General features: G+C 37.9%; 5 protein-coding genes and 1 long non-coding RNA gene across 6 annotated transcripts; 2 read left to right on the top strand and 4 right to left on the bottom strand.

Annotated features, from left to right (window-relative positions):
• Positions 1 to 1,288: 1,288 nt before the first annotated feature.
• Positions 1,289 to 2,332, bottom strand: LOC125190063 (F-box protein CPR1-like). Its single transcript, XM_048087260.1, has one exon. The coding sequence runs from the start codon at positions 2,330 to 2,332 to the stop codon at positions 1,289 to 1,291; it is 1,044 nt and encodes a 347-aa protein (XP_047943217.1).
• Positions 2,333 to 8,632: 6,300 nt separating this feature from the next.
• Positions 8,633 to 11,075, top strand: LOC125188006 (BTB/POZ domain-containing protein At5g48800-like). Its single transcript, XM_048084721.1, has 4 exons — positions 8,633 to 8,807; positions 8,889 to 8,955; positions 9,027 to 10,181; positions 10,406 to 11,075. Exons 1-4 carry the CDS (start codon positions 8,734 to 8,736, stop codon positions 10,946 to 10,948), a joined length of 1,839 nt encoding a protein of 612 aa, XP_047940678.1. The 5' UTR covers positions 8,633 to 8,733; the 3' UTR covers positions 10,949 to 11,075.
• A 72-nt stretch (positions 11,076 to 11,147) lies between these two features.
• On the bottom strand, positions 11,148 to 12,663 carry LOC125188008 (cytochrome b5-like). The gene is made up of 3 exons (XM_048084723.1): positions 12,581 to 12,663; positions 11,589 to 11,655; positions 11,148 to 11,511 (listed from the first exon to the last, which is right to left on the bottom strand). Exons 1-3 carry the CDS (start codon positions 12,656 to 12,658, stop codon positions 11,258 to 11,260), a joined length of 399 nt encoding a protein of 132 aa, XP_047940680.1. The 5' UTR covers positions 12,659 to 12,663; the 3' UTR covers positions 11,148 to 11,257.
• Positions 12,664 to 14,466: 1,803 nt separating this feature from the next.
• Positions 14,467 to 15,984, bottom strand: LOC125188009. Its single transcript, XR_007170688.1, has 2 exons — positions 15,874 to 15,984; positions 14,467 to 15,714 (listed from the first exon to the last, which is right to left on the bottom strand). It is a non-coding gene; the product is annotated as an uncharacterized LOC125188009 (long non-coding RNA).
• On the top strand, positions 15,024 to 19,215 carry LOC125188005 (probable LRR receptor-like serine/threonine-protein kinase At5g48740). The gene is made up of 16 exons (XM_048084720.1): positions 15,024 to 15,145; positions 15,262 to 15,793; positions 15,870 to 16,321; positions 16,394 to 16,511; positions 16,587 to 16,655; positions 16,733 to 16,801; positions 16,882 to 16,950; positions 17,040 to 17,111; positions 17,227 to 17,295; positions 17,374 to 17,606; positions 17,693 to 17,898; positions 17,980 to 18,106; positions 18,199 to 18,267; positions 18,337 to 18,526; positions 18,600 to 18,732; positions 18,825 to 19,215. Exons 1-16 carry the CDS (start codon positions 15,070 to 15,072, stop codon positions 19,038 to 19,040), a joined length of 2,700 nt encoding a protein of 899 aa, XP_047940677.1. The 5' UTR covers positions 15,024 to 15,069; the 3' UTR covers positions 19,041 to 19,215.
• Positions 19,216 to 19,224: 9 nt separating this feature from the next.
• On the bottom strand, positions 19,225 to 21,538 carry LOC125188007. The gene is made up of 10 exons (XM_048084722.1): positions 21,349 to 21,538; positions 20,962 to 21,264; positions 20,798 to 20,870; positions 20,595 to 20,707; positions 20,300 to 20,384; positions 20,140 to 20,212; positions 19,888 to 19,943; positions 19,740 to 19,805; positions 19,601 to 19,666; positions 19,225 to 19,513 (listed from the first exon to the last, which is right to left on the bottom strand). Exons 1-10 carry the CDS (start codon positions 21,507 to 21,509, stop codon positions 19,433 to 19,435), a joined length of 1,077 nt encoding a protein of 358 aa, XP_047940679.1. The 5' UTR covers positions 21,510 to 21,538; the 3' UTR covers positions 19,225 to 19,432.
• Positions 21,539 to 23,369: the final 1,831 nt, after the last annotated feature.

The following is a 23,369-nucleotide window of genomic DNA, read 5'->3' as shown; positions in this document are numbered from 1 at the left end:
GCAATCACCGATCTGATGACAATAAGGAATGCGCTCATCCAAATCAACAAATTCACGGGTGATCGGATTACAAACATACAAATTTTCCCTATATAGATTTTTCAGAAGAAGCAAACCGTTGACTGAACCATGTATTGCCGATGCTCGAGGGAACTCAAACTTAGTGATGGGATCATGATTGTCTTCCAATTTCAAAACATTGATCCACTGTGAACATGGTTCGAACTTGGGCCAAATTGGACTCTTTTCCTTCACTGGGATAGTGACAGCTAGGGCGGGGGCGGCGGACTGCCCAAAATAGTCACTTTCAATCAGATCGAGCCATGATTTGCAAACACATTTGCAAGTTCCAATGATTTTAAAAGGGAGTCTCAATAATATATTCATCACAATTTCTAATGGTAGGTATCTCATAAAATCTCGCTCCATGGGTTTAGAGATCAATTTCGAACAAAATAACCTATAATCACAAATAGCAAATGCTTATTTCAAAGAATAAAAACCTAATTTAAATAACAAGGAAGCCTTTCTCTAATTCAAAATTAGAAATCAGATATTCAAACGTATGATTATGCGAACTCAATACCGTTGGATCCAAACGTATGAAAATAGACGAGGAGACTATCTTCGAGCGAGAGAATAAATTGAAATTAGTATGATTTTTTCACTTCTTATACTATTTGATTGATCATAAAGTATATATTTTAACCTAGATTTTCCAATTTTGATAAATCATTTTATTTTTATTTTTACTATTTGAAGCCTTTTTATGTGTGGGTGTGGGGATGCGTCGCGTGGAAATAATTGTGGGGTGACACGCCTCTGCGACATTTATATAGCACGTTTTGTAAACTGGATTTTTTTTCTCTTGATTTATTTATACAATATTTAGACACTTGAATAGTTGAATTGTCATGGGTTAACTGTAAAACATTGTTCCAATTCTGTGTTTTCTGCCACGATACATGCATAGAACTACTAGACGAGGAAACCATGATATTGTTATTTGAGACTTGAGAGAATAAACACATATACCAAATGCTTGTTTCAAAGAACAAAATTCCAATTCAAATAAAAATGAAGCCTTTTTGCTAATTCAAAATCAGAAGTCAGACATTCAAACGTATGATTATGCAAACTCAATACCGTAAAAACTGGATCCAAACGTATGAAAATAACTTAAGAAACACAGATCCCAAATACTTATATAAACAATCAAGTCTTGCAAACAGCAATAATCAACATTACAAACCCTATGGTAAGAAAAGAAAGAAAGAAATGCTAATTCCTAAAATGAGATTACATTATCCAGACCCAAATTTCTTTCGAGTGAAAGTAAACTTGGAGTGAGAAAAATGGAATTGGTAAAGAATTGAGAATTTTGATCCCATAGTATCAACATGTCACCATCTCTGTAAACTTTGATAGGGAAAAAAAATTTGTAGGCATCTTCATCTTCACCTTTCATAAGCATGGATAAACTGTAATAAGGTTCTTTCATGTTGAATAGTACCTTGCTCCAACCCTTCTCGGGATGTTCATATTCTTTCAACAACCAGAAGGCATCATCATCTTCTTTATCATCACGAAAACATAGGTGATCCCCAAAGGTATACAACTTCGGTTTGATTGATTGACGATTAGTAGCAGGTAGGTAGAAGGTGCTAAAACGTTCTGTTTCAAGATCAAAGCAACATACATAAGGAATCCCCCACCCATGTTGGACTACCCAATGGAGATTGCCACTAATAAGTGCACCAACGGTGTGATAGAGGCGATCAAACAAGGGGGCAACGGCTTCAACGCATCTCCACGAAGATCCTGTTTCAAGAGTGTATACATGAAATCCGTATTTGGCGTTACAATAGACAACCTTATGTTGCCCGCTTATTTTGTTCACTCCAAATCCATAACCATCATCAAAGCTAGAGCAGCGAGGCCCATGGAACTCAGCAAATTCACGGGTGATCGGATTACATACATGAAAACAATCACTATGAGGATTTTTCAGAAGAAGCAAACCATTGGCTGAACCCTGTATTGCTGATGGTTGAGGAAACTCAAACTTGGTGATGAGATCATGATTGTCTTCCAATTTCAAAACATTGAACCACTTTGCACATTCTTCCAGCCCGATGACATTCACGCGGACACACACAGCTAGGGCAGGGGCGGATTTAGAAAGATGGGACTTGACAAAAGGGTCACTCTCAATCAGATTGAGCCATGGTTTGCAAACACATTTGCAGGTTCCGATGTTTTCAATGGAGAGTCTCGATAATATATTGGTGACAATTTCTAATGGTAGGTATCTCAACAAATCTCGCTCCATTTTAGATGGATTTTTGGAAAAAAATGAATGATTCCACACACATATAGTGATACCGGCCTTATCGTACCAAAAAAATATCGAAAATACAGTGACTTTCGGTATGGTATGATACCTTACCGAAAGATTCCGGTAAGGTAACGGTATGAATTTTCAAATACCGCGGTATACCGTTGCATACCGAAATTCGGTATGTACCGTAAACTAAGGTGAAGGGTCCTATTCTAATGCTTATAGCACCCTAATCCAAAATCAAGACTAAATCTCCACCCTTGGATTTTAAAATGAGTGGATGAGATTAAAGCTCACAAATCTCAATAAATAGTAGACAAAATATCAACAAAAGGGTAATATCGTCATTATGTTATCATATGATAATTTTCGTGGGTATTTTTTTATATCAACATTGTGTATTACAAATATCAACAATACGACATTAGAATATCAATACAAGGACAATAAAATATCAACACATTTTTATTGAGATTAGACATGCATAATATTGAGATTTTGCCTACAATATATTGAGATTTTTGGTTGCATTTGTTGATAAAAGCTGCTTATCAACATGTACGAAAATTGAAATATAACTTATCAAATTTCATCACCCGAACATCGTCGGAACATATGCAATTGAAATCTCATTGGAATCCTTATTAAATTATCTTTAATTTGATATATTTTTTGCGAAAAAATAATTTAAATTGAGAGAGTTACGTAAATTTAAAGATTTGAGATGATTTTGAAGAGAGAGAAAGTAGTTAGTTATAATTACTACGTATAGGATTTGACATTAATACCCTTTTAATTTAATTAATAATTATTTAAATTTAAAATATATTACATTTGTCATTATATTAACCACAAGATCTTCTAATCTAATGGTTGAAAATTGGTCTCAATTTGAGATTGATAATTAGTTAACAATTGATTACATCCCCTAAGGTATATACCACAAAAATATAAACACAATTATATATAAAATATATTTTATATATTTTTAAATTATAAAATCTATTGTGAAATATAAATATAAGCATGAATAAATTATATTTAGTTTATTTTTAAAATTATAAAATATAAATAATATTCTAAAAACTCTAATTTTCTATTTTAATTGATTATATATAAAATATATTTTATATATTTTTAAATTATAAAATCTATTGTGAAATATAAATATAAGCATGAATAAATTATATTTAGTTTATTTTTAAAATTATAAAATATAAATAATATTCTAAAAACTCTAATTTTCTATTTTATTTGATGTTGAAAGTAAGGTATACCGCAAATGTAAGGTATACCGAAAATGAGGTACGGTATCGGTATGGAAATTCATCATGCCGAAAATAAGGTATACCGAAGTTCGGTATACCGAAAACTTTGGTAAGGTAAAGGTATGACTTTTCATATACCGTATTTACGGTAAGGTATAAGGTATGATGGTTTCGGTAAGGTATACTGTACCTACCCATCCTAATCCATAGGAGCGAATGAACGAAAGGGGACATGTAATGATGGCTAAAATTGTAATTTCACGAATCAAACTTCCCAAAATTTCAAAACTACGTCGTTTGAACTAATCTTCTTTTTATTTCAAAAAATTCCCCATATAAGACTGGTGATCGTTGCATTTGTTTCCAACCCTTAGGAGTTAGATCATTCAAAAATGAGAAATGAACACAAGACATCATGCATTCAAGTTTAACATCTTCTCTTCATCATTAATTGATACTAAAGGATTATTAAGCTCTTCGAACGAATGAGAGGAGACTTGAATCCTCTATTGTATATCCGTAGAATTAATATTGCATTACTCGTCTCAAAAAATTAGAGATCCTAAGACCCAAAAACGACATCTCGAACCTGAGATATTGGGAGTATGGCATCAAGAATTCTTCCAAGTGATTAGCAAGAAAAAAAACACAGATCTCAAATACTTATATCAAAGAATAAAAACCTCATTCAATAATAATCAAGCCTTGCAAACCACAATAATCAACATTAGTAAATGAAAGAAAAGAATTGTCAATTTCTAAGAGATTACATTCTGCCAACCCAAATTTTTTTTGAGTGAAACTAAACTTGGAGTGAAGAAAATGGAATTGGTATAGTAAAAAGAATTCGAATCCCATAAAATCAACATGCCACCATCTCTATAAACTTTGACAGGCTTACGTAATTTGTAGACGTCTTCACCTTTCATAAGTACATAGTATAAACTATGATAAGGCTCTTTCTTTATGAGTAGTACCTTGCTCCAACATTTCTCCGGTTGTTCATAGTCTTTCAACAACCAGATGACATTATCACATTCTACAGAATCAAGAAAACACAGACGATCCCCCAAAGTATACAATTTCTGTGCGATTCTACTATGTTTAGTACTAGTAGCAGGCGCAGAGAATGTGCTAAAACGTTCTGTTTCAAGATCAAAGCAACAAACATAAGGAATCTCCCAACTAACTAACCAATGGAGATTGCCACTACAAAGTGCACCAATGGAGTGATAGAAGCAATCAAACAAAGGGGCAACGACTTCAGCGGGTCTCCACGAAGACCCTGTTTCAAGAGTGTATACATGAAATCCGTATTTAGTGTTATGATACACAACCTTATATTTTCCGCTTACTTTGCTCACTCCAAATCCAAAGCAATCACCGATCTGATGACAACAAGGAATGCGCTCATCCAAATCAACAAATTCACGGGTGATCGGATTACAAACATACAAATTTTCCCTATATATATTTTTCAGAAGAAGCAAACCGTTGACAGAACCATGTATTGCCGATGCTCGAGGGAGCTCAAACTTAGTGATGGGATCATGATTGTCTTCCAATTTCAAAACATTGATCCACTTTGAACATGGCTCGAACTTGGGCCAAATTGGACTCTTTTCCTTCACTGGGACAGTGACAGCTAAGGCGGGGGCGGCGGACTGCCCAAAATAGTCACTCTCAATCAGATCGAGCCATGATTTGCAAACACATTTGCAAGTTCCAATGATTTTAAAAGGGAGTCTCAATAATATATTCATCGCAATTTCTAATGGTAGGTATCTCAAAAAATCTCGCTCCATGGGTTTAGAGATCAATTTCGAACAATATAACCTATAATCACAAATAACAAATGCTTATTTCAAAGAATAAAAACCTAATTCAAATAACAATGAAGCCTTTCTCTAATTCAAAATTAAAAATCAGATATTCAAACGTATGATTATGCGAACTCAATACCGTTGGATCCAAACGTATGAAAATAAGACGAGGAGACTATCTTCGAGCGAGAGAATAAATCGAATAATTGTGAGAACAATTATTTAGTATGATTTTTTCACTTCTTATACTATTTGATTGATCATAAGTATATATTTTAACCTAGATTTTTGTGCTATGGATTATTTTTGAAAAAGTCCGATGGGATTGTCGAATTATTATAGTTTATATTGCAACTTAAAGCTAGCTTTATCCTGTTTTTTAGAGTATAAAATATTTTATATCTATTTTTTAAACTTTATCAAATCTATCACCATATTGTACCTTGTGTATTTATTATCACATAGCTTTGAAATGACATGTAGTGGTCTCGGAAATTGAATGCGATGATAGATTTGACGAAATTTTTTTAATATAAAGTTGATATTGTATAAAGATTATGAAAGAATTGAACATATTGTAAAAACCTAGAATAAAAACTATAATTAATTAATCCGTATATAAGCCCAAAAACTACGGGCCCACAGATAGGTCTTGGTCTAAAATAAAATGGGCCAAAAGCCCAAAATTTATTTGTTAATACTTGTATTTATGAACTCATTCATTTAGAACTTCAAATTTACTTTGGACGATCTACTTTTATTTGATTCGGACACCAAATATAAGAAAAAAAATGCGTATATCCGCGTTATGTACTTTTGAAAATTTCCGAAAACATATTTATTCCGACTTAGACGAAGAAATGAATTGGAGCACCGGTGTGTATCACTATTACTTTAGTATCGGTCACCCAAGAGAATTTAGGCTTGAAGGATGGTCCATGTTGATTTACACCGTATTCAATCGACCATTGAAATAATAATAGTCACCTAGCATGTGAAATAAAAACTATTTTGGGTATATTTTCATAGTAATTCATAAATATGTAGTGTAATTAAACAAGTTGTATGGTTGCTACAAATGTTGGACTGGTCAAGAATGGCACTTTAGTTGTTTAAGCTTTGGTGGGGATCATTTTGGTGACAAGTGAGGAAACATTATGAAGATGCTTATCATTTCATATTATCTTTCACAAAATTAAATATGGTTTGGTAGATATCATATTTATTCTTATAATTCATGCATAAGGGGGGCCAGTTACTTTAATTAAATAACCTAGGCCAATTTTAATGAATCATAAAGGCTCTAACTTCTGAGTAAATTATCAATAACATATGCTCATTGAATTTCGAACTTGAATCGCTTTGGCAAAAGACATGTCTTCTACTACTAAACTAGTAAAATTATTATGTATATACACTGAAATCAATAAAAAAAAAGAGAAAAGATCGCGTGATAAGGGAACGACTCACAAACCGACTCAATGAGACATTGAGCCGCGATGCAGATCGCAGTTGTCGTGTTCCGGGCACAACGGGTCCGAGACCATGCGTTTTTTATGTGTGTGTGGTGTGTGGATTCTTTGGTCTTAAAAAAAGACGAGTAAACAAAATCTTGAAACCCTACAATGATAAAGACCACTCATGTAGCTAATTACCAAGAAAAAACTTCTACCATTCTTTGCATTTTCATTTATTTTTTCTAATGTATGGGTCCCACGACCCCACCCTATTAAATTTCAAGATAATATTTTTTGGCAAGCTCCGATTAAATGGAAACTATATATTATGACATAGGTGAAATCGAAAATATTAGTGGTGGTAGAGGAAAACAATAATTTGTAATAATATCGTTAAATTATTTACATAATAATTGGTTGGGGGACATTTGTGGACCTTGTGATAAATATGACCCAACATGACTTGCCCCCAACGAGTGGGTAAATAATTACTAATTTTATTACTTACTACTATTATTAAATGGCCACCGTCATACTTTTAGAATTTCATATTATTCCTTTTAGCTTGGAAAATTTTAAATATAAGATTGAATCTATTAGTTGCCTTACAAGCAAAGGATACTCTATTTCATTAATATGCTTGATAATTTTTTTCAAGCAAAAAAATTGTGATCTAATAATAAAAAACAGTTTTAAGGTAAATCGACAATAAAAAGTAATAAAACATCTCAAATTAGTATAAACAAGAAAATAGAAACGAACGAACGACACAAATCATAGCGTCGTTAACAACCAATTTTCTCCGCCAAATAATAGTTGTGTCATTGCAGCTGAGAAGCTCTTATAATAAACTCTACACATTTATTGGATGTCGTTTATCCAGCCATGTTATGTAGACTATAATATATGTATTGAACTTCGATTGTATGTTAGTTATACTAGTATTTGATTTGGTTTGTGCATTAATACTTTAATTTGATATATTCACATATATTTTGTTTTAATATTACTACAAGTATATAAAACGACCTACGCAAATAAAAATATTTATAATTGATAATTGATTGTATTTGTAATATATGCTTTCACATTCAAGCTACATGCATGATTGCCAAACCAATTAAATAAACTATCAATACCAAATGCAAAATGTATTGTTACCCCACCAAAAAGATTTATGATTTATCCTTGTCGAGTTTGGTAGTCAATCAAACGAATTATCAAGTGGATCCACCGCTATCTACTAGTAGTGTTTTATTTATTATTTGGAGCTCAACTATATTAATATTTCAAAATTTATCAAACCATATTTTAAATTCCAATTTTTTTTATAAATTCCAAAAAATTGAAAATTTATTATATGTGTTAGTTTAGAAAATATGGAGTAATAGTTTAATTGTCATACCCTAATCGAAACTCTGAATCTAAACCGAAATTGTTCTGAGTAGGAGTAAAAGGGTAATATGAGTAGATTTATGGGCGAAATGTAAATTACCAAAACAGAATAACGACCTTTTTTTACCGGTTTTTTTTCTTAGTCTTCTTAGGAGTGTGCAAACTTCCCTATTTTTGTAATGCTTCATTAAAATAAAGAGTAGTGTGTTCCTTTATTTACGCTTCTTTATGTGCACAAATCTTGAAGTAATGCTTTTCAAAAATTGAGGATTTGATAGATTAATATAGTATATAAACTTTGTTTTCTTCTTTACAAAATGTCCCACAAATGAGGCCCAGTGTTTTCTGCATTCACATATCATGTTTGACAAAATGCCTAAACAACTCTCCCAAAACCAACAGCTCCCTCTTCACTATCTTTCTCTCTCAAAACCTTCCATTTCTCCTCCATGGAAAAGCATCTCCACCCACCGCCGCCTTCCCCCCACGGCCGCCGCCGCCGCCAGCAACGCCGCTGTGAATGGTATATATAGTTTGTGCTTCATGCTTTCCACTTAATAGAGAATTAATTTGCTAATATTATCGAATTTGTATATTTCTATAGGGTGTTTCTAGATGTTCCAAGTGATATAACCATCCATGTAGATGATGCTACATTCTCATTGCATAAGGTAAGTAAATCCCGAAATATCTTACCAACTGAGTTGCACTTCTGTTTAATTAATGCATTCAATTATTGCAGTTTCCTTTGGTTTCAAGATGTGGAAGAATCAGGAAGCTCTTAGCGGAGCTTCCTGATTCCGAGTGCACGACGTCGATCGAGCTCCGCGGCCTCCCGGGAGGCGCGGACTCGTTCGACCTAGCGGCGCAGTTCTGCTACGGCGTCAACTTCGAGATCACCGCCGCGAACGTCGCCGATCTCTACTGCGCCTCTCACTACCTCGAAATGACGGAGGACTACTCAAACGGCAACCTCATCTCCCGCGCCGGAGAGTATCTCGACACCGTCGTGTGCCGGAGTCTCGAAACGAGTGTCGAAGTCCTCCGCTGCTGCGAGCCCCTCCTCCCCCTCGCCGACGACCTCCGCGTCGTCGCCCGCTGCGTCGACGCCATCGCCTCCAAGGCGAGCGCCGAGCAGATCGCCTCCAGCTTCTCCCGCCTCGAGTACAGCAGCTCGGGCCGGCTCCACATGAGCAAGCATGCCCGAGGCGGGGGAAGCGGAGGAGGCGGGGACTGGTGGGCGGAGGACCTCTCGGTCCTCCGCATCGACCTGTACGAGAGGGTGATCGCCGCGATGAAAAGTCGCGGCGTGAGGCCCGAGAGCGTCGGGGCGGCCCTCGTGAGCTACGCGCAGCGGGAGCTGCTCAAGAAGGCGAGGCCCGACCACGAGCCGCGGCTCGTGGTCGAGACCATCACCGGCCTCCTCCCGCTCGAGAGGTTCGCCGTGCCCCTCTCGTTCCTCTTCGGCCTGCTGAAGAGCGCAGTGGCGCTCGACTGTGCGCTCTCCAGCAGGCTCGACCTCGAGAGGAGGATCGGGTCGCAGCTCGACGCTGCGACCCTGGACGACGCGCTGATCCCCTCGTCCGGGAACGAGGGGGACACGTTGTTCGATGTCGACACGTTTCATCGGATTCTGATCAACTTCTCACAGCAGGATTGTGACAGTGAGGATGATGATTTGGAGTCTCTGTTTGAATCGGACAGCCCCGCGGCTGCGGCTTCACCGTCGCAATCAGCGTTGTTTCGGGTTTCGAAATTGGTTGATAGTTATTTGACTGAGATTGCTTCCGATGCTAATTTGAAGCTCAACAAGTTCGTGGCAGTGGCGGAAAGCCTTCCGGCCCATGCTCGAACAGTCCACGACGGACTGTATCGAGCCATCGATGTATACCTCAAGGTAAGTGGTCGATATATACTCGAACCGAACCAAACCGAATGCGCTTTGGTTACTTTGCTTCGATCGGTTTTCTCAAGCATATTGGTTAATTTAATTCGGTTCAATAGCTTGAGAAAACCGACCGAGTGAACCGTTGAACCGCCGGTTTCTGAACCGTAGATACTAGAAAATAGTACTACTATGTTAGTTTATGCAAATAACAAATAAATGGTGTACACTCACAGGCTCATCAAGGCTTAACAGATCAAGAGAGGAGGAAGCTCTGCAAACTGATCGATTTCCAGAAACTCTCCCAGGAAGCCGGGTCCCACGCCGCCCAGAACGAGCGGCTCCCCCTCCAGTCCGTCGTCCAGGTCCTCTACTACGAGCAGCTCCGCCTCCGCACGGCCCTGCTCTGCACGGGCTCCTCCGCCTTCCCGGACGACGACGCCAAGCCCGCCGCGCACCAGTCGTGGCGGATCAGCAGCGGCGCCCTCAGCGCGGCCATGTCCCCGCGCGACAACTACGCGTCGCTGAGGCGGGAGAACCGCGAGCTGAAGCTCGAGCTGGCCCGCCTCAGGATGAGGCTCAACGACCTGGAGAAGGAGCATGTTTGCATGAAGAGGAACATGGACAAGGACAAGTCCAGTTCGAGGAAGTTCTTGATCTGTTTTGCTAGGGTGATTGGTAAGATGAGGGTGTTGGTTCGGTGTTACTCGACAGCGTCGCCGTCGCCATCGACATCGAAGCAGTTGCAGGGGGAGAAGATGAAACAACACAATTTGTAGGTGTATATGTTTTATACTTGTTTGTACTTTCTTCCATCTTGTTTCTTGTTATTCGTTTACTATTTTTCATCACATTCTTTCTTGATATAAAGCATAATCAACAAATGAAATTATTTAATTAAATTTAGTAATTCAATGTCGTTTCGTTGTCTACAATGTGACGTCGTTTGTTGATATATATCCAATAGTATCACTTAAGTTTTGAAGAAAACAAGAATTGAGTTCCTTCAAGAATAAACTTTGGCATAGAACAAACATTCCCCTCAATCACCACAAAGCAAACACCCCTCTCTCAAGATTACATAAAACCTAGGCCTCGGATTTGGCGTATAAACGGAGGCCAACGGCCAAGCCCAAGATGACCAAAGGGACTAAGAACTGTAGGAGCTTGACGATGAACTCTGGCGTCTTGTCCTGATTGTGATGAGGCTGCTTGGGAGGGGCGTACGCCTTCTTGGGGGGGATTGTTGACACGTCAATCTCACCAACGAGGAACTCTTCCAACTTCGTCAGAGCGCTGGGGCTGTGCCCGATATCATCAAAATCCTCGGTTGCATCCTTCCCTGCAGCCACAGACAACAATGTTAGAGACGAAACGCCCTGCTTCAACATCTCTGCGTGGGGGAGCTTTCGCAAGTACCTGTCGCGTTTATTAAAATGTCGTCGCCACCGGGATGATCATCCAAGAAATTGGTGACGTCGTAGACCTGATGAAATGAAGAGGGATGGGAGCGTTGAGAATTGAGACAACCAAATGTACACTAACTATGCAAGTATGTTGAGGTCATATGTTGTGTGATGATTTGGAGGAAAGGTACAATTTTGGAGGAAAATAAAATCTTGTACTCTCTGTCTCACTTATTTTACCCAAAAAATTGGACGTTTAAACATGAGATTTACTTTCTACACACATCTACAAATTGAATAAGTTCACAAGAATAGCAATCTCTACTCACAAAGCACAAAAACAACCTAAGATAGGGAAAAAATCTAAGCAAGAAGTAATAAATCCCAAATCCAACCAAGCCCAATTCAAGAATCTATCAAGATTGAATCTTTTGTAGCACCCACACATCAAACACACAAAATAAAGTCCACCCACTATATCATTCAAAAAAGTGATCAATATAATGGTCACAAACACATACAAAATCAAGAATCGATCAAGATTGAGACTTTGATACATGGACACATCAACCACACAAAATCAAGCACACCCACTACATCAATCCAAAAAAAGGTACATTATCTTTATCACAAACTCAGAAACCAATTCAAGAATCGATCAAGATTGAGTCTTTGACACATGCACAAATCAAACACACAAAATAAAGTCCACCCACTCCATTATAAACCTATAACATCATCATGTTCACAAACTCAAAAATCCAATTCAAGAATCGATCAAGATTGAGTCTTTGACACATGCACATATCAAAAACCCAAAATAAAGTCCACCCACTAGTACATTATAGCAACACTTGGTCACAAACTCAAAAACCATTTCAAGAATCGATCAAGATTGAGTCTTTGACACATGCACACATCAAACACACAAAATAAAGTCGACCCACTACTTCATACCAAAAAAAGCACAGAATCTAGGCCACCTTAAAACTTCCAAAAATGTACCTTTCCTCCAATGACAAGCCAGCAATCCTTGCTGTTGTTGTGCTCTGAAACCTCAGCTAGAGTGTAAACCTTAGCCATTGAAGTACAGGGGTCGTAATGATGGGCATTCTCTTGCAAAAGTGCTCTCTTTTGTAGAGGGTGGGTGGTGGGTAGGTCTTAGGTGGGGTGGGGGGTCACGTGTGGTAAAGACTGTCCGTTTTTGCAACCAATCAACCCAATTTTGGTAATAAAGTCTAAAAACAGTCATAATTAAGTGGGAAACTGTTTTTTTTTCTTATTCAATTTGATCCTATTAATTTAGCAAGAATTGGACTAACTATTTTCATGATTCATGTGTATACAAGCTTTAAAAATAAAGATTGTATAGTGAAAATGACAGTAGAAATATTAGATAGAAGTGAGTAAGAAAAAAATGAAAAATAGTTGGGCGGAGGAATCAAGCAACAAATAGAATCAAAATTCTAGTATTTCCTATTCGACCACGCACTCCTCCATTCACTATTTTCCTTTTTTATCGAAAAAGAAAAACTGAGGATTCACCAGCCACAATAAATTAGTAGTAATAAATACTGATTAAAGCTTTCTTCGATTTTTGATAAAGATTTTAAACCAATTGCTAAAATTATAAACATAAAACTCGAAATACAGTAATTTCAGACTTCATTCTGACTAAAATAGAAGCCCAGTTTGAAATAACCCAAAAAAGTTCTTATGAAATCGTCAAATTATTATCAGAAAAAAAATATCACATAAATTTTATTTTCCTTTTCTAATTTGGTTATATGTTTATGAAGTTTTCGAATTTCTTAGCAATATTTCACATTTACTCTATGCTCCATTTATTATTTTTGTTTTTTCCACATAATATCTCTGGGCCGGCTACAACAATAAATAGGCCCAAAGTAGATAATTAGGAGCCTACTAAATTAGGCCCAAATTTCTCATAAGGTGGAAAAAAGTAGAGTAGGTAAAAAAATATCCATAATTCAAATAATCAAATCGAACTCGAATATTAAATCCGGTTAGGGACTTTTATTTTATTTTATTTTATTAAAAGTCAAGGTAGTACAACAATATATCAATTTCTTGGATTTTATGGTTTATTTTGAATTTCAAATATTTAGAATTGGTTCAAATGTATATCTATCGAAATTGGATTTAAGTAGAGGTCATGATAAGCTATCTATCATGCCCTCTTCTTCTTTGACGACTTCTTGAACAAGAACTCTCTCAAATTGCAACATCAAGACATGATGGAAAAAGGAAATCTAAACAGTTTCATTAGAGATTTGGTCACATTCAATAAAAAGGCTTAATGGTTTGAATTTTAGTAGTCATGAGAGAGAGGTGTGATGATTATGGCAGAATTATGGCATTTAATTATGGGGTGTGCAAAAAAAGTTAATTTCCCTTGATCAACAAGACTACCTTTAATTATGCATATACACATAGGCCTAAACTCAATCATTTTTTTACCTTTTGCTGGATTCATACTCAAGCATCCGATGCATATAAAATTTGATTTTTTTTCACGATCCATCTCTTCTTATTCATGAAATAAATCGAATGGATCAAAACTTAGTAAATTATTTATTCACACAAAAATATGAACAACTAATCAATGCAAACCAAAAAAGTGCCTAGTATATAAAATTAGATTTAGTACTTAAAGGGATTCAGATAGTAATTTTTACATATATAGAGAGATTTTGAGAGAAGAAAAATATGAAGTGTATCTTAGTTCACATAAATGGAAAACCATTTCTTTTTAAATAATGGAAAAATACTGGCTTTGCAAAAGGTGAAAAAAGAGGGTGGAAAAGGTATACAAGCATAGAAAGAAAGCTGGCCAAAAAGAAGGGAAAAAATCATGCAAAAACAGTAACTGAGAAAACAAAAAACAAATAAATCACCACTGATTGTTTCTTCACTGATAAATTTGAATTCATGCCTCATTACAAGAAACTGAAAAACAAATGGATTCATGTGTTCTTGAAAACTACTAACAAGCCTGTTGTGTGCAAACCATGTGAGAGAACTAACTAAAGTTTCCAACTTTTCCCATCTTAAAAGATTAGAGACTAAAACTCCACCTTACTAGAAAGCACACACTTCTTCTACCACCAACATCTTGCTTGTCCTAACAAATGCAAAGATTGTTCTTTTGTGGGGGGTGGTGATGATTGGATGGGTAGGGTAGGGTGGGAGCAAGATATGCACCTTTTCACTTGATGCTTTGTGAATATGGTCCCTCTCTTCCAAGGTAACCAAGACATCATCACTCATGATAATTACTTGCCCCAAACATAGCTCAATCTAGAACAGCATGCATTGTAACGGTCAAAACTTGGCTTTTTTATTACTTCACTCAACAGCTTCACCTCTCATTGCTCTCTTCTTGCTTCCTCTCTCCTCAAGAACTAACCACATCTCTATGATCAACTGGGATTTACTACATACCTGCATTTAGCTTCTCACATTTCTACTTTATGGAGCATCAATTCAACTGGCTTATCTTATCACTATTTTCAGCACTCATCAGGCTCACTCTATGCTACCAAGATGGTATTTCATTTCCTTCTTTCTTGAGATTATTCATGTAATTGTTGAAAGAGAAGTTGTAAGAGTGTGTGTTCATAGTTCATACCTTATAAATCTGTTTCCTTTGCTGCTTTTGTTAGGATTCTTGAGTTTAGCATGTGGTGGAAGTGTGAACTACGTCGATTCTTCCAATGTTTCGTGGACAGCGGATGGATATTATGTGAGCAAAGGGAACATCAGTAGTGTTGTTTTCCCAGAGGGCACGTCTCGCTCGCTCAGATTCTTCCCGGATTCGTTGGGGAGAAACTGCTACAGGCTACCATTGCACAACACCTCATCGCTGTTTCTTGTGAGGAGCACGTTCGTGTACAAGAACTACGACGGCCTTGAGAAGCCCCCTGTGTTCTCTGTCTCTCTTGGCACGGCTATCACCACCACGGTCAATCTTGCCCACACCGATCCTTGGATTGAGGAATTCGTGTGGGCGCCTAATAAGGATGTGTTGCCCTTGTGCTTCCACTCCATCCCGAATGGGGGGTTCCCGGTCGTCTCGTCTGTTGAGGTCCGGCCTCTGCCTGTTGGGGCCTACAGCGCTGCGTTGGGAGATTGGAGCAGTAAGCTTATGAGGAAGGCGTACCGTATCAACTGTGGCTATGTCGATGGACCACTGAGGTAGTGTGTGTGTGTTTGTGTGTTTTGATTGTTTTAAGGTAATGTGATGATTGATTGTTTCTTGGCAAAAATGAAGGTACCCTCTTGATCCATATGATAGAATATGGGATGCTGATGAGGATTACTCGCCTTACCACGTCTCGTCTGGCTTCGACATCGATAGCAACTTCAGCCTGTCCGGCATCAAGGAGAGCCCCCCGTGTGTTATACTGCAGACAGGGCGCGTTTTAGCCAGGTGGAACAGCCTCGTATACGCGCTGCCTCTAGACAGCTTGGGAGACTACCATGTTGTCCTCTACTTTGCTGGCATTCTGCCAGTCTCCCCATCATTCGACGTGCTGATCAATGGGAACGTCGTCTACTCAAACTACACAGTGGCACGCTGGGAGGCGAGCAGCCTCTTCTTTACTGTGAGAGGGATCAGGAGCTTGAACGTTACGTTGAAGGCCATCGCCTACTATCCTCTGGTGAATGCTCTTGAGGTTTACGAGATTCTCGACGTTCCTCTAGACTCTTCTTCAACTACAGGTTTGAGGTGCATTCTTGAATTCTTGTTATTCTTCGAGTAGAGCCTTAAAAAAACATCGGTCTCGTTTGCAGTTTCAGCGCTCCAGGTTATCCAGCAGTCCACGGGGAAGGATCTCGGGTGGCAAGATGATCCATGCTCTCCAACACCATGGGAGCACATCGGCTGTGATGGAAACCTTGTTACATCACTGTATTCCCAACACCTTCGCCTTCTTTTTCGTTCTTGTTGTCGAGAAAGTGACGAAAAATCTTGGTTTTTTCGCAGGAGACTCTCGGATATCAACTTGAGAAAGATCAGCCCTATATTTGGTGATCTGCTGGATCTAAAAGCACTGTAAGACCCTCTTTCACCAGACATTCCCCAAAAAAATCCCAAGATTATGAAAAAACTCAATTTCGTGGTGATTTCAGGGATCTGCACAACACTTCTCTTGCTGGAGAAATACAAAACTTGGGAGGCCTACAGCATCTTGAGAAACTGTATGTATCATCTTCCTGTGCAAATTAGTTTATCGAGAGAGAACCAAAGTTCGAAAACTCGGTTTTGATGATTGCTGCAGGAACTTGAGCTTCAATCGGTTAACATCATTTGGTTCTGAGCTGGAAGACTTGATGAACATTCGAGTTCTGTAAGTCTAATCACTGAAAACTACTTTTCATCTCCAATCCTCACTCGATGGGAACGAGAAAGATTGAAAAACGCGGTTTCTGTATGCAGGGATCTGCAGAACAATAGTCTGCAAGGGGAAGTACCTGAGAGCTTGGCAGAGCTGAAGGATCTTCATCTGTTGTAAGCCGAATTTCTGCCTTTAAAACAGCTACATTCTACCAATCCCGCCTTGTAAAAATCGCGCTATGATCACATCATGATATACGTATTCTGTGTCTGTCACGAATATTTGAAGGAACCTGGAGAATAACAAGCTACAAGGGCCACTCCCGCAGTCACTAAACCGAGAAAGCTTAGAAGTCAGGTGAGTATATCAGTCCATACCTCTTTTTGCATCTGATATCTACCTATTTTTTTTCTGAACACATTCTCCGTTTTTCAGGACATCGGGGAATTTATGTCTCTCCTTCTTGACGACATGCAACGAGAGCTCAAGCAATTCTTCGCTCCAAACTCCACAAGTCACGGTCTTCACCCCAGGAAAGCGCAAAAACCATACACATCTAGGTGTTGTACTTGGTGTAGTGTGTGGTGCTGTTCTTGCTCTTTTTGCCATCGCGTTTTCAGCTCTCCTGTACATCAAGAATAAGAGAGGCGAAAGCGCGTCTATACCAAGTATGCCAAGCTCCAAACCAATCACAATATCAAAACTTTTTCATGATAACACAATCACACTAAGAGGATTGAAATGAATTTTTTAGAATCAGAAGTGGACATGCATACATGGGGTTCAGCAAGAGTTTTCACTTACAAGGAGATCAAAACAACCACAAACAATTTCAAACAGGCCATAGGGCGTGGTAGCTTCGGATGTGTGTATGCTGGCAAGCTCCCGGGTGGCAGACTCGTAGCTGTTAAAGTCCGGTTTGACAAAACTCAGCTCGGAGGTGAATCTTTCATCAATGAGGTATGAAGTGCACCTACTGTTGGAAAGTAAAGTAGCAAGAAGTTGGTTTTGAGACGACTTTAACAAAACTTCGTTTTTCAGGTGTCTCTTCTGTCACAAATTCGCCACCAGAATCTTGTATCCTTGGAAGGATTCTGCTGTGAATCAAAGCATCAGATTCTGGTTTACGAGTTCTTACCCGGTGGATCCTTGGCCGATAACCTCTATGGTAATATTATTATTACTGTGGCCTTCCGTAGTTTTTACTGATCATGATCTGCCTTCTTTGAGTGATGATTCCAGCATTTTTAACTCCAACAGGGGCTAAAAGTAAGAAACTGACACTAAGTTGGGTGCGTAGACTGAAAATTGCTGTGGATGCTGCAAAAGGTATAGTTTACTTTCACCTTTGAAATCTTGAAGAATGGTATACCAAAAAAACTGCTTTTATTGGCATAGGTTTGGACTACCTACACAATGGAAGTGATCTACGGATAATTCATCGCGACGTGAAGAGCAGCAACATACTTTTAGACACGGAAATGAACGCTAAAGTCTGTGATTTTGGCCTTTCTAAGCAAGTGGCTCAGTCAGATGCATCTCATGTCACTACTGTAGTCAAAGGCACTGCAGGCTATCTAGATCCAGAGTAATCTCTCTCTCTCATAGATAGATGGATAGATAGATAGATATATGCTTGAACAAATCGAACGTTGTTGCAGGTACTATTCCACTCAACAGTTAACTGAGAAGAGTGATGTATATAGCTTCGGAGTTGTACTTCTCGAGCTGATATGTGGCAGAGAGCCGCTCACTCACACAGGAACTCCAGATTCCTTCAATTTGGTCCTTTGGGTATGTAGATTTAGTGATATTGCGATTTTTCGATTATATTTAGCGTACCTTAGAATTCGATATAGTGATGAGTGTGTTTCTGTTGACTGCAGGCTAAACCGTACTTACAGGCTGGGGCATTTGAGATTGTGGATGAGAGCCTAGAGGGAAGCTTTGATGCAGAGAGCATGAGAAGGGCTTCTCTGATTGCTTGCAGGTCGGTTGAACGAGATGCGTTGCGCAGGCCGAGCATTTCAGAAGTGGTGGCTGAGCTCAAAGAAGCATACAATCTCCAGCTAAACTATCTTGGAACCTCTGCTGCAAATTAAGAGATCTTGACAGGCATTTTGCACGAATAGGATCGCCTGTGGCCGTGATTCGCCTCAATGGAGACGGGGAGAGAGGCATGAGTGTGTAACTTATTTTGTGAGATGGTGAGAGAAACAGGGATGTTAACTTACTCAAACAATGGAGGCCAATTTATGTGGAATTTGTATTTCTATACACTGCATCTATCAGGAAAGAAACTGTTGTGATTATAAATATTCTCATCATTTGCACATACAGCTGCTCGAACTCGAAGAGAATAGTAAAACAAGAGTAATCTCCTATCAACTATTCATAAAACTGCCTACCAATGCTTGAGATCTTCTGCAAACATGGTTTGGTTGCTCATTCTCTCCACCCCAAGATATGTACGCTAAGAGAAAGACGAGCATAGCTAACTTGAGTAGCGGCTTCGCAGATAGAGGAATAATCCTGTCAGAGCAGCCAAAGCATATGGAAACACAGTCCAGATTCCCTGTAAGGAAACAGATATTACTAGTATAGTTATGACAAAGTTCTACTTATCATGTCAGAAAATAGAAAACAGAAAACAAGAACTCACAACTACAGTGGCAATGGTTGCAAGTGCAAAGACTGGACGTTCTCGTAGCAAGAATCCAATTGCCAACTAAACAAGAGAAAACACTGTCAAGGCCTAAGAGAGACATTTTTTCAAGTAATTTCTTGATGATTTGAGAAACCTGTATTGGAAGAGTTATGAGTCCACCACAGCAGACACCGGCAAAGAAACACTCTGGTGTTATACCCTACAATCAGATTTCATTTATTGTATAATAGTCATAAAAGCATTTCCAGATTTTGACATCCAATTGACAGATGATTACTGACCATTGCCCCAGCAAGAAAAGCTGTGGGGTTTCTTACTCCAAGAGAGAATCGTTCCACTGAATTGCAAATAAAATGTGAGATTTCATCAACCTCTGAGACTAAATGAGAGAGTGCAGGAAGTACCAAAAACAAGATAGTATTACCAGAATCACTGAAATCACTCAATTGATATTCTGTTTCTCAGTTACACATCTACCTCCTCAATAACGGCCTAAGAAGGAATATAAACTTCAGTAGAACTGATAAACTAACCGAATCCAATAAGATTTCCATAACGTTGTACAGTGCCCGAAATTTCCTTGGCTTTCTCTTCACCAACCCCTATCTACAGTATCATCAAGGCACATAGTATCACATACCACAACTACAGTGTAGAACTTACAAGGAACAAAATGTGCTCCACCACACATACCTTCGAAAGAACATCATCAGATGCCTTGGATTGCCTGAACATTTTCCCGAGGTAAAATGGTATCATATCACTGATGCAAACTCCCCTGAAGATACAAAACAACATTTCAACTACAGTTATAGTATTACTCGAGATGCTCGAAAATTGGCAACTCTAAGACACATGAAGGTAAAATGGGTATCATATCACTGGTGCAAACTCCCCTGAAGACACAAACAACATTTAAGCTCGAGATGCTCGGAGATAGGCAACTCTAAGACACGACGAAGAAGCCAAAGAGAGCAAAAGCACTAACCAATACACCCACAAAACCGTGGTTAAAATGTATGGAGCATTTCTAGAAAATGAATCCACAAGAGAATGCCATGTCCCATCCAAACAAAGTAATCTTGCCAAAGTTACCCCAACCTACACCATTTCAAATGACCTGATAAAAGGGAAGATTACTACAGAGATGCATCAACACACAAATTGTGACTTTTGCAGATAAAAACACACCCATATATTCAAAGCCTCTTCGCTTATAAACAGCCCGAACCCTGCAGCCATGAGTAGCCAAAAGTAGATCCATCTGCAACAGAGAAAGCATATAACTTCAACAAAAATCTTGTTTTTTTTTTTGGCTGAAAATTTGAAATTAAAAAGATGGGAACTTTTTTCACCCTGGAGCATATTCCGGTAGCAATACTGTATATCCAAAAGCTCGGAAAATGAAAGCAGCAGAAGGCGAGACCAAAGGGGGAGAGGCTCCATCTTGTAGAAACTGAATCCCAGTTGATGTTCCCAAATTTGGAGGCTTCACACCGACTAAAATCAGTGTAATCACAGCAGCTATCCCCAAAAGTATCCCTAATTTTGAGAGAAACGAGCTTCCACTACCATCAATTTTGCTATCTAAGCTTTCAGAAACCCTAATTGGATCAGCTTCGGAGCTTTCTGCGCCATCACGATTAGAGCTCCTGATCCTGCAAAACAGGAGATGATTGTTAAAATTGAGCTTGTATCATATTTCTCACCCTCTTATATTCCCCCAATTTCACGACAATTACCGAGAACGCGATGATTTGAATAGGATTTTGGTGTCGCCGGAGAGAATTCTGGAGCGGTGAATTGGGCGACAGAAATGCAGTCGCCGGTGGTATATGGATCGGCGCGGCGGCCGCGGGAGAGCGAGGATGGAAGGAGGTCCGTTGCTAAGAATAACCGCCATGAGTGACTGAGACGACGGCGCCGGCGACATGTGGCGGAGGTTGATAATAACAGGATTGTTTGCTTTCCGGTGGGCCCAAATTCACTGCTATTGGGCCACGTGTTTTGGCGGATATAATTCGAATAACAGAATTACCGAATTTAATACTTATAAATTACTCCCTCCGTCGCCATTTGGAGTAACACTTTCACCAGACACAAATTTTAGAAATATAAAGAAAAAGTTGGTTGAAAAGTTGGTTGAAAAAGTTAGTGGAATGTGGGACCCACTTTTATATATTGGTTTTATGATAAAATGTGAGTGAAATGAGTTAGTAAAATGTGAGTGAAATGAGTTAGTAAAATGTGAGTGAAATGAGTTAAGTGAAATCAAATGTGAGATCTATTTACCATTTATGGTAAAAATGAAATGCTACTCTTGATTGAGCACGGACTAAAATAGAAATTAGTAACTCTTATTCGGAGACGTAGGGAGTAAACAGTGAATTGATAGTACATGCTAAAACAGCATAATCAATTAATCAAATACTATGACATTTGTGACCTTATTTATTTACTGAAATTTTTTTCGATGTAATATTTAGTGGTTTAGTGATTTTAGTTGAGAGAAAATAAAGTAATAAAGAGATAATAAGAGAAGATAGAACAAAGTATGAAATAAAATGAAATAGATATTAGAACACTCAAATAATACGGGAGAATTCAAAATAGCAGTATCATGAAAGGAATAACTCCTACATATTGGAGGATAAAATATGACAGAAATATATCCAAAATTATATGGGCTTGTTAGGTTTGATTAGAACTCAAACTTTTCGATATGAGCCCAAAAAGTAAAACATATAGGATTATTATAAAATTGATTATTTTTAATACTTACATTATGAGGATTTAAAATGAATCATCCCTTTGAATGAATTAGTGATCTTGGATTAAATTCCATATGCAATTGAAACAAAAAAAAAAGATAATAATTTTTTAATTTATCAATTTTGCAAGTCATGCTCTTGTATGTGCTTTTTTAAAATTTATACATATATATGGTCGTCATCGTGAATTGTATAGTTGATGCCAGTCATCCTCTAGCTCTTTCGTCATGGATCACATTTTCCAAGTCATGCTCCTATGCTTTTTTCACAACTTGACCAAATAAAATAGATTTGTTTATTTATATATGTGTGTTAAATATGTTTATGTCGTCCACCGCGACATAAATTAATTAGGCCCATATCTCATAGGCAAAATTATTGAATTATCTAGTAATAGGGCCGGTTCATATTTGACTAAAGTAATCATGCATCGTGCTCTTTGAATATATGGTTCAGTATTAGAAAATGCATCGTGCTCTTTGAATATATGGTTCAGTATTAGAAAGGAGCCACTCACCTTTTAAAAGGCCTCATAAGAGAGAGGGTTATTCACACTTATATAGATTAGATTAGATCATCACCAAGCCGATGTGGGACAAGATATTAGAATTTTAACATTCAGTTGACGATAAAATGCTTCTTAGTCGATAGTCCCTTCGTCCTATTATAAGTGAGTCATTTTATTTTTATACTCGTTTTTAGAAAGACATATAAAATAATTAAAATGAGAAAATGTAAAATAAAAGAGAACATCGTGCAGATGAGACTCTTCTTTATATTATTTTATCTCTTACTTTGTTTTAACTATATATTAAGAAAGTAGCATCATGTTTATGTTTATGGTGAGACAAATGGGGTATTGTTTATCATTCAAGTTTTAATAAATAAGTTAGATAATCAAATTATCGTACTCATCTATCCAAACTTAACAATTTAAAGAGGTTAGTTGCCAAAAAATTCATAGATTTTGATCAAATTATGTTTTGTTTTGC

Source organism: Salvia hispanica, chromosome 5 (assembly GCF_023119035.1).
Source record: "Salvia hispanica cultivar TCC Black 2014 chromosome 5, UniMelb_Shisp_WGS_1.0, whole genome shotgun sequence".
NCBI lineage: Eukaryota > Viridiplantae > Streptophyta > Magnoliopsida > Lamiales > Lamiaceae > Salvia > Salvia hispanica.
Note: the sequence above shows the minus strand (reverse complement) of the source record. Positions and strands in the feature narration are given on the sequence as shown.